Source organism: Sardina pilchardus, chromosome 1, assembly GCF_963854185.1.
Source record: "Sardina pilchardus chromosome 1, fSarPil1.1, whole genome shotgun sequence".
NCBI classification, from domain to species: domain Eukaryota; kingdom Metazoa; phylum Chordata; class Actinopteri; order Clupeiformes; family Clupeidae; genus Sardina; species Sardina pilchardus.
The window spans coordinates 521,137-531,136 of record NC_084994.1 but is presented as its reverse complement, the minus strand read 5'-3'; the positions used below and the strand labels follow the sequence as shown (position 1 = coordinate 531,136).

At 43.6% G+C, this 10,000-nt stretch overlaps 1 protein-coding gene across 1 annotated transcript; it reads right to left on the bottom strand.

The window, feature by feature from the left end:
* Positions 1-3,530: 3,530 nt before the first annotated feature.
* On the bottom strand, positions 3,531-9,481 carry LOC134060434 (NLR family CARD domain-containing protein 3-like; the record flags this gene model as incomplete). Its single annotated transcript, XM_062517357.1, is given in 2 exon segments — positions 3,531-5,449; positions 9,444-9,481. A coding segment is annotated over 1 exon segment (1,686 nt).
* Between the last annotated feature and the right edge of the window lie 519 nt (positions 9,482-10,000).

Here is a 10,000-nt window from a genome sequence, read left to right as displayed (position 1 = left end):
GTGTCTCTTCTGAGAGCTGCCAGATCTTTACTCTCCTGCACAGTAAACATCCAACTCTTCACCATGGTCACATATAAATGCTAGCAGCCGCACACAAACACTCGACGCAATCCACACCCTCTCACACACACACACACACTCCCCACTTTTCCAGTTTCCTAGACACACACATCAGGAAGTAGAGCTGACACACACACACACACACACACACACACACACACACACACACACACACACACACACACACACACACACACACACACACACACACACACACACACACACACACACACACACACACACACACACACACACACACACACACACACACACACACACACACACACACACACACACACACACACACACACACACACACACACACACACACAGAGGCAGCCGTGGTGTACTGGTTAGGGCTTCGGGCTTGTAACTGGAGGGTTGCCGGTTCGATCCCCGACCAGTCCACCACGGCTGAAGTGCCCTTGAGCAAGGCACCTAACCCCTCACTGCTCCCCGAGCGCCGCTGGTTGGGCAGGCAGCTCACTGCTCTGGGTCAGTGTGTGATTCACCTCACTGTGTGTTCACTGTGTGCTGTGTGTGTTCACTAATTCGGTTAAATTGGGTTAAATGCAGAGAACTGAATTTCCCTCACGGGATCAAAAAAGTATATATTCTATTCTATTCTATTCTTCTATTCACACACACATTCACCATGACTTACACGAGTGTGTCCAGTCTGCAGTTAGTGTGCTTCAGTCCAGCAGACAGCAGCTCCACTCCAGAATCCTCCAGGTGATTATGGCTCAGGTCCAACTCTCTCAGCTGTGAGTGATCTGACTGGAGAACTGATGATATTTCCTTACAGGAATCTCCACTGAGACCACACCTGTCCAGTCTACAATGAGAGGACAAATACACCTTGTTATTCCAACTCCATGCTACATTGGTTTATTTTACTTTTTACTTCATGGATACTGTTTGAGTACAAAATATACTCCCATGAAACATACACCCATGAAACACACACACACACACACACATCCTCACACCCCGTCGCCCCATAACACATACACACACACACTCAAGGGAAACACATGTGTAGGAGCCAAATTAAGCTTTGTGTTGATTTTCTTTCTTGTGAATAGTAGTGAGTGTGTATGTGTATGGATGAACGAGTGAGTGAGTGAGTCTGTCTACCGGTCACCTAGAGGACGGTTGGGAGGCTGAGGGTGCGTTGGCTCAGAGGGCAAGTCTGGGTCTGTGTGGTGGTGTGCCGTGACAAGCCAAGCCGTTTGACTATATAAGAGACTGCTTTAGTTTAATTGTTTATTTCATTTTTCCTCAAGTTCTGTACCATCAACAACAACAATAAATGGTCTTTGAACCGACTGGATCAACTTACATTACTCATCTATTCACCAGCACACGTCAAGATATCCAGCTCAGTCATCCGTAACAGCAATTCAGGGAGTAAAGGGACGACCAGAAAGAGCTACTACAACGTGTGTGTGTGTGTGTGTGTGTGTGTGTGAGAGAGAGAGAGAGAGAGAGAGAGTGAGTAAGAAGTGACAGTGTGTGTGTGTGTGTGTGTGTGTGTGGGGGGGGGGTTCTTTAGACAATGCAATGATTTTGATCTGACTTTTGTCAGCGTTATGCTGAAGTCTTACACATAGCTACTAAATGCACAATGTTACGTCCCTGTGTGTTTCTTTCAGCGTGTGTTGGCTTTGATCTGCTTGTTTCTATCTGTGTCTTGTGTTTCTGTTCATTTCAGATGGTCCCGTGGGCAATCAGCTCTTAATTGCCGGGCACTGTGATTGGGTGTTCGCCCTTTAAAAGAGGCTTCCCACGTCAGAGAGGGAGGTTTGTGGGCATTCGCGTTGGTCTTTGGATTTTGGCTACCTCGCCACGCTACTCTGCTCCGCTGTTCTGTGTTACATCCAAGAATGTATGTTTGTTTCCTCTGCTGCCCCACCGTGTCTTGTCTCTATTCTAGGCCTGGTCCTACGGCTAATTGATGGGATGTGCCGGCGCGCGAGGCGTGTCCCACTCTGAGGCAATAAAGAGGGCCTGGTTATGGCGCGGCGGGCGGGAGAGAACGACTTTGATTTAGTGTTTGATTTGTTACGTTGAACTTCGGTTATGTAAACTTTACGTTAATAAACCCTTAGACATTTGTTTGTCGATCTCTCTCCTGCTCTTTTGTGGACATCCTGGGTTTACAAAGTAAAGTCCTGCCAAGTATTAGATCCCACTATTTAGTAAACCAGCTCATCCTAATTAGCTGCCAGGTTGATCAGATAATTAGTGATATCACCTGTGTTAAGTGCACAGGTAGAAAGAATATATGACTTTTACTTTCTGGACCCGTGATGTCCACCTCTGCCATCCGCAACACGTGATGAATTTTGTCATCAACACGGCATGTGGGGGGTGTGGTGTGCCTCCCTCCCAACATATGTGACTGTGCGTCAATCACTCACGAGTATGCCACTTCCTCAACACTAACTCCTCTGAGCTTGTGTGAGCTTGTTCTGTGGTTGTAGATCTTTCTTCAGTCTCTAACTTTTCACCCGCTTCACTTATGAATGCAGCTGCTGAATCACCTCCTTCTCCCTGAACGTTAGTGAACTCCAGGTGTCTTTCACTACGCACGCACGCACACACGCACGCACGCACGCACACACATACACACACGCACACAGTGTGTTACGTCTTAGCAGGGCCTTTACTCAGCTGTCATTACCACTCTAATACTAACACACACACACACACAGTTTACACACACACATCAGTTTACACACACACACATACACACACACACACACACACACACACACACACACACACACACACACACACACACACACACACACACACACACACACACACACACACACACACACACACACACACACACACACACACACACACACACACACACACACACACACACACACACACACACACACACACACACACACACACACACACACACACACACACACACCCTCCCTCACACCCTCTGTATTGAGAAGGATACTGAGTGTTTGGCTGCAGGTAAGCTGTGAGATGTGTAAGTTTTGAGGTAGACTGGTGTTTGTGTGTGATTTTTTACCCAGCATTGGTGTTTTGGAACCAACTTTGGAAATGGTATGCTTCTGAAAGTTGGTTGTGCAAAACATTCCCCACAATCTGTTCATTTTTTATTTGTTACATTTTGTGTAAATGAACTTTGACATATTACATATTACTCATGTCACATTATATTACATGCATTGTCGGTGCAGTTTCTCTCCTACACACAGACATATATGTCGTCCCCCAGGCTGACCTGCTGGTGAATTTGGATTTCGCCCGGCAGCTCAGGCTGGAAACCTGCACATCTATCTCAAGTGTGTGTGTGTGCGTGTGTGTGTTAGTGTGTCTGTGTGTCTCTGTGTGTGTGTGTGTGTGTGTGTGTGTGTGTGCAGTATGTCTGTATTAAGTCATACATAAGAATACATAAAATGGGCAAACATCCTCACTTACTGAGCCTTTCTGCAGACCTTCACCACAGTGAGCAATCTTCTCCGACCCTCCTGAGACGTCTTGTATGCCCTCAGTTTAAACTCATCCAGTACGTCCTCTGACATCAGAAGCATGTACGCCTGTATTGAGCACTGGGCAGGAGTGAGTTCTTCTCTAGATTTCACCAGTCTCTGTATTTCCTCATGAAGTGAGCTGTCCTTCATTTCAAGCAAACAGAGTAACAGATTCTGGCATCTCTCAACAGCATTGCTGCCCTTACTTAAGATCTCCTTGACATATTTGGCGGTTGTCTTGACACTTTCTGAATTGTCCTCTACATGAGGAAGAAGGCCTTGGAGGAGTTCCTGATTGGACTCAAGTGATATTCCAAAAAGGAAGCGCAGGAAAAGATCTAGTTGTCCATTCTCGCCCTGTAAGGACTTATCCACGGCTCTATTTAACAGAGCATGCAGTGATATCTCCTTCTCCTGGGGGCTCTCTTCTTTTTGACACGTAGCGTTTTTGTGAGAGGCTGAAGACTTGACGAACAACCTCTTCAAGAATGTTTGCATTTTGCCGGGATTCTTCTTCAGTGGAGGAGTGGGTACTTCATCTTCATCAGGAGCAGATGCACTTATCTGCAGTGCAAAGGGCTCCAACGCCTCATAGTTCTCACTCACAAAACTATAGAACACATGAAGAGCTGCCAGAAACTCCTGAACACTCAGATGAACAAAGCAGTAGAACGTTGTTTTATAGAATGTGTGGTCTTTCTTAAAGATCTTTGTGCACATCTCAGAGTATTCTTTCATTTCACTGTCCTTAATGCCACTTTCTTTCAGATCTGTTTCCCTAAACAATATGTTTCCCTTTTCCAGTTGTTTAAATGCCAGTTCAGACAATTTCAATATGTGGTCTTTGTGTCTCCTCATGAGTTCAATTCTGTCTGGTTCACTTTGCCTAGAACACCTCTGGTTCTTCCTGTTGGTCTGTATGATTAAAAAGTGGATGAAGAGTTCAGTCATGGTTGCTGGAATTTCAATTTTAGAATCCGGAGTCAGCATGTCCTGAAGCACACAGACAAGGATCCAACAGAAGACTGGTATGTGGCACATGATGTAGAGGCTCCTTCTTGTCTTGATTTGTGAAATTATCTTGTTACTATCACTATTCGTAATTCTCTTTTTTAAGTATGCATCCTTTTGGGTGTCACTAAATCCACGTATTTCTGTCCACTTGTTCACATAACGAGAAGGGATCTGATTGGCTGCTGCAGGTCTTGAGGTGATCCAGATGAGAGACGACTGGAGCAGATGCCCTTGAATGAGGTCAGTTAGCAGCGTACCCACAGATGATGTCTGTGTCAGATCATGCAGCTTTTGCGTACACGGGAAATTGAGCTCTAGTCTGTTTTCATCCAGACCATCGAAGATAAACAGAATCTTTGAGTTGCCATACATCTTCACATCATTCAACTCAGTCAGCTCAGGATAGAAAGACAGCAATAGTGTGGGGAGACTGTAATGCTCTGAGTCAAGTAAGTTCAGTTCTCGGAATGGAAGTAGAAAAATGAAGTCTATGTCCTGGTTGGACTTTTCTTCTGCCCAGTCTAGACAGAACTTCTGCACAGACACAGATTTCCCAATGCCAGCAATGCCAATGGTCATCACTGTTCTGACTTCTTTACCAGGTGGAGATTTCATGATGTCATTGCAATTTATTATGTTTTCTTCTGTCTGATGTTTGGTCTTCTCCTGAATTTGCTTAACTTCATGTTGAGTGTTCACCTCTTCACTCACTCCCTCTGTGACGAAGAGCTCTGTGTAGACCTCATCCAGCTGGACTTCAGTCTCCCCAGGGCCTTCAAGGAGCCTAGCATATCTCTTCTTCAGGTCAGTCTTCAGATGTTGACTCACTCGCTGTTGAACTGGATCATCTGTTGGACAAATAGAAGCTTTACAGTTTTTCTCAAATGCTAAAACACATTTCACAAATGTTTCCTCCATGTTCCCCAATGTCTAAACACAATACCCTTTTCTAAAGCTACATAAGCACAACCACACCTTCTCACTTCAAAACTCAAACTTTCACACCAAAAGAGCAGCTCGAACTATACACATCATTACACACTACAGCAAAACAATTGAAAACACAATGCTCAATTTGTGAGCAGGTTCTTTGTTTCATAACTGCCAATGCATATTTTTAAAAAACTTTAGAGTAACGGATCTTCTTAGATCTCCTAAGATGTTCTTTTCCAAAACGTTACTGTATATCCACCATTCTACTAATGAATTTTCATAAATATATTTTTTACATTTTGTTTTTCAAGTAATCTCAGTGAAACTGTATTGGGTTATGTTTAGTTACAGTAATGTATCTTTACTCAATAAAAACAAAACAAATGCATTTTTATTGATATTACCTGAAAAACAAAATTCCTGTAAATACAGTAACATGATTTACAGTTACAGTTACAGTAATGTTTTCAAAAATGGATTTATAGCGTTTTGGAAAAGAGCTCTTCATTTAGAGTTGTGAGTTTCATATGAAGAGTACAGAAAATTCTGCAAGTACACTACTGTAACACAACTCAATGCAAAAAAAAAAACAGAATCTATTGCACACAACAGTACTCTTGAAAACATGATCGTGTGAAGTTATTTTATTTTCTTCATTCACACCACACACACACCACAGTCACTGTGCGCATTAGCAACAAGTGTCTTCATTTTTGAGTCGTTGTGTGTAATAAATGACGCCAGGTCAGGTGTGTTCATTGTGTTCAGTTATTGCTGACTGTGGCAAGCATTTTGCATCACATGAGCTTTCATTTGAGAATGTGTTTTGCAATATGTGTTTTAGCAAGGAAAAATGTGCTTAGATTTATGAGAACGGAGGATTGTGTTTTGTGAATTGTGTCTTCATGTGAAATGTGTTTATGGTATTGAAAAATTGTGGTTAGATTTAGTAAATGAGTTTAGACAACTGGTCACTTGGTTTAGAGGATTGGGTTTTGTGTTTTGGAATTCACCTAGCAACGGGGACGCTGGCTGCTCTAGCCGCTCCGGTTGACTTGTTTTTCTTCGGTTTTTATATTTACTATTTTATTCGCCATTATTTTTCCTTTTATCTTGTTTATTTGTTTAGTTTAGCTGTTCAGTTATAGATGGCCTTTTTATTTCAATCGTTTATTTTGCGTTTTCCATACTTTTGGAATGCTTCTGCATCTTGGGAAGTGGCGTCTGTGCTCTGCCTCTGCGCTTGACCTGTGCTGTGTGGATCAGCTGTTCTGCCGTAGGCACTCTGACTGTTTGAGACCAAGGAGACTAGCCTACTCTGGTGTTGCTGGACTGGGGCCGCGGGGCTCCTCTTAAACTGCTGGCTGGTCTGTTTTCGAGATAGCGGACTCGGTGGCTGTTTCGGTCGGTGGACTGTCAGCTCAGCTGGGACATCGGCTGGTCTGGCGCAGGAGAGGGACGCGGTTTTTCGGGCGAGCACCGGGGGATCCTTCATGTGTCCCAGTGTCCCTTCGCTCTGGTGCAGCGCATCGGCGCATCTTCCTGGTACCTGTCAGCGGTGATGGTCGGATGGTCACGATTTGCCAGCAGGCTGTATCGGCTGGGCCTGCAGGCCATCTCATCTGCTGAGGATCTGCCAGCGATGAGGGCTAGCTGCTAGGCTGTACGTCTTCATTGCTCTGGGACTTCTCAGCCATCTGACTTGAGTGCAGTTGATTGGACTAGGTTGACGTGGACTTTTCTGTTTTTTGTTTGTTTTATTATTTATTTGACATTTGTTTATTTGTTTGTCTGTCTTGTATGTCTTGGTGTCACGGGTACGCTGGCGATTACGCCACTCCGTCCGGCATTGTGTCTTGTTATTTTATGAATTTGTTTGTTGTGTTGTCATGGGTACGCTGGCGACTACGCCACTCCGTTTCGGCACTGTCTCTGTGTTCTGTGAAGCGCTTTGGGTTGCACTCAGTGCACGTTAAATGCGCTATAAAAATAAAAGTACCTTACCTTACCTTACCTTACCTTTTAGCATTTGAGAAAAACTGCATTATAACGATTAGTCTGGTCTAGTCTTTGACTTTTGAGTCGTTTTCCAAGCCTCTATGCCGTGCCGACTGAGGCATTCCATTCAGATGGCTACCACAAAGCGATTAATAGGACACCGAAATGGGCTGTAGGCTACCACCCCCCCTCTGTGAGCTGACCTCTGTGCCTTAGAACACGAATTAAAGATCCCCCCTCCCCCCCCCCCCCCAAGAGCAGTTTCACACATCATTAGCAATAGCAATCTTTTGTATAGGCTATGTTGAGTGTGCGTCTGCAACAGTGAGCCTACTCCTTTTCGGCTTTCGGAAACAGCAGCATCATTTTCGCCAGGGACCGGGTAGCCTACATGTCTCCACCACTTTTTATTTTTAAATGTTTATCAATTCATCAAAAAAGTTGGTGCCCACCAGTGATGCGCGGGTACATATCTGAACTGCCCGCCCCGCCGTTTACAACTAACTCGACCGCAACTCTGACCGCAAAAAATAATTATTGAAATACTGTACCCGACCCGCTTATTGTAAAAATTAGTCTAACTTAGTTGTAGCGTCATTGGGCTACGGAAAACTGGTATCTCACATGCATGTAAAACAATATAGGCCTAATTAGGCTATATATAGCCCAGTGATTGCTCAGAATTTGGGAAACCTGCATTTAGTCTACCTTTTTTTGTTTCGTGTCAGCATTCATCCAAAAATTAAGGTTATTTGACTCAACATTGAACATAATTAGCCTAAGGATTTTCCTATACAAATTCTGATTAAGCCGTTCCTCACATCAATGAAGACGTTAATAAAGAAACTGGAAACTGGCCCCGTGACCTCATGAAACCATTAGTGACAGCAAAACAAACCTAAACGAAACAGCCAGATGCCCCTTCATACAATAGGCTAACAGAAGACACGTTCATAAACAATAACAAGTTTTATCGTGAGACTAGGCTGTTAGTTGAAATGAGACGAGCCATCAGCTCCCCATATGCACACCTGCGCGCCGCAGTAGCCAATCAGCTGTTGAGTGGTGGCCCCACCCATGAACTCACCTGAAGCTAGTTTTAAAGGAGAGCAGACACAAACAATAGGCACGTTCTAGTTCACCTCTTGTAGCAACTAGCTTCAGGTGAGTTCATGGGCGGGGCCACTACTCAACAGCTGATTGGCTACTGCGGCGCGCAGGTGTGCATAGGGGAGCTGATGGCTCGTCTCATTTCAACTATGGAACATGCAACAAGCACACAGCACACTCCACGTAACCAAACACCCCCCTACACGACTGATGACTGAGCTCCTTCTAACTGACTTGGACTTGTTTTTTTCAAAGCAACTATATATTATTTTCAATAAACGCCACTTTTCGTTGCTGTCCCCCTTTCATTGTTTCGGCTTCCCTAGGCCTTAACACACTTAAGTACAATTTTGAACATGCAACTTTTACTTGTATCGGAGTAACATTTGACCAGTAGTATCTGTACTTTGACTTAAGTACTGAAGTTGATTACTTCACCTACCTCTGCTCACCAGCGTACCTGAATCTAGCACCGACACACAAACAACCCACTGAACAAATAGGCCTCATGAACAGATAAACAACACTGAAGAGTTTTTTGTACCTTAAAATAATATTCCCAAAATCATTTCAGTGGTTCGTCAACTTGTCAGGCCAGATATTTAATGGATGTAGCGCTTCCTGTGTGTATATATCTGCCTCGTACTTCTACAAATGTCTATGTATAGAATGTAAATATATCTGCATCATACTTCTATGTCTATGTATAAAATGTACAACACAAAGTAAAACTACTTTCTTTAAGTCTTTCGAAAGAGGTAAACTATAAAACATTAGTGTCTATATTTCTTAAGTACTTACCAGAGTCTTTGTCTGTGTTGGTTGATTCTCTTGAACCACTGCAAGAAATAAGAAATATAAAAGTATTTCACTTCAGGAAAATAAGGCCCCATTCACACATACATGGGTATCTTGAAAATCAGAGACTTTTCCCCTTCGTTTGTGCCTTTCATTTACACACAAACTGTGATTTCGCCTCTGAATACGATTCTTTCTAAAAACTTTGGCAAAAGTGGAGATTCAGGAAAACTCGTTTTGCGAGAGTGAATGTGAATGCATGTGCACCGAGAAAAACTTCTGGGCAGCCAACGTCACAGTATGTGGCAGTACTTGTATCTGCGTAAAAAGTGCGACCAATGTTTATATTTTCATTTGGCTGATTGATGCATTGATGCATTCAGAGTAGCAGTCGCAACATGTTGGTGCCAACCCTTTTCAGGGTTTTTTTTTGCATTTGGATAGATAGATAGAAAGATACTTTATTGATCCCCAAGGGGAAATTCAAGGAAATTTGCAAATACAGTTGAAATGAAAGAGAGGAACCATTCAAATAAATTCTCTCAGCAGTCTCCTCTATG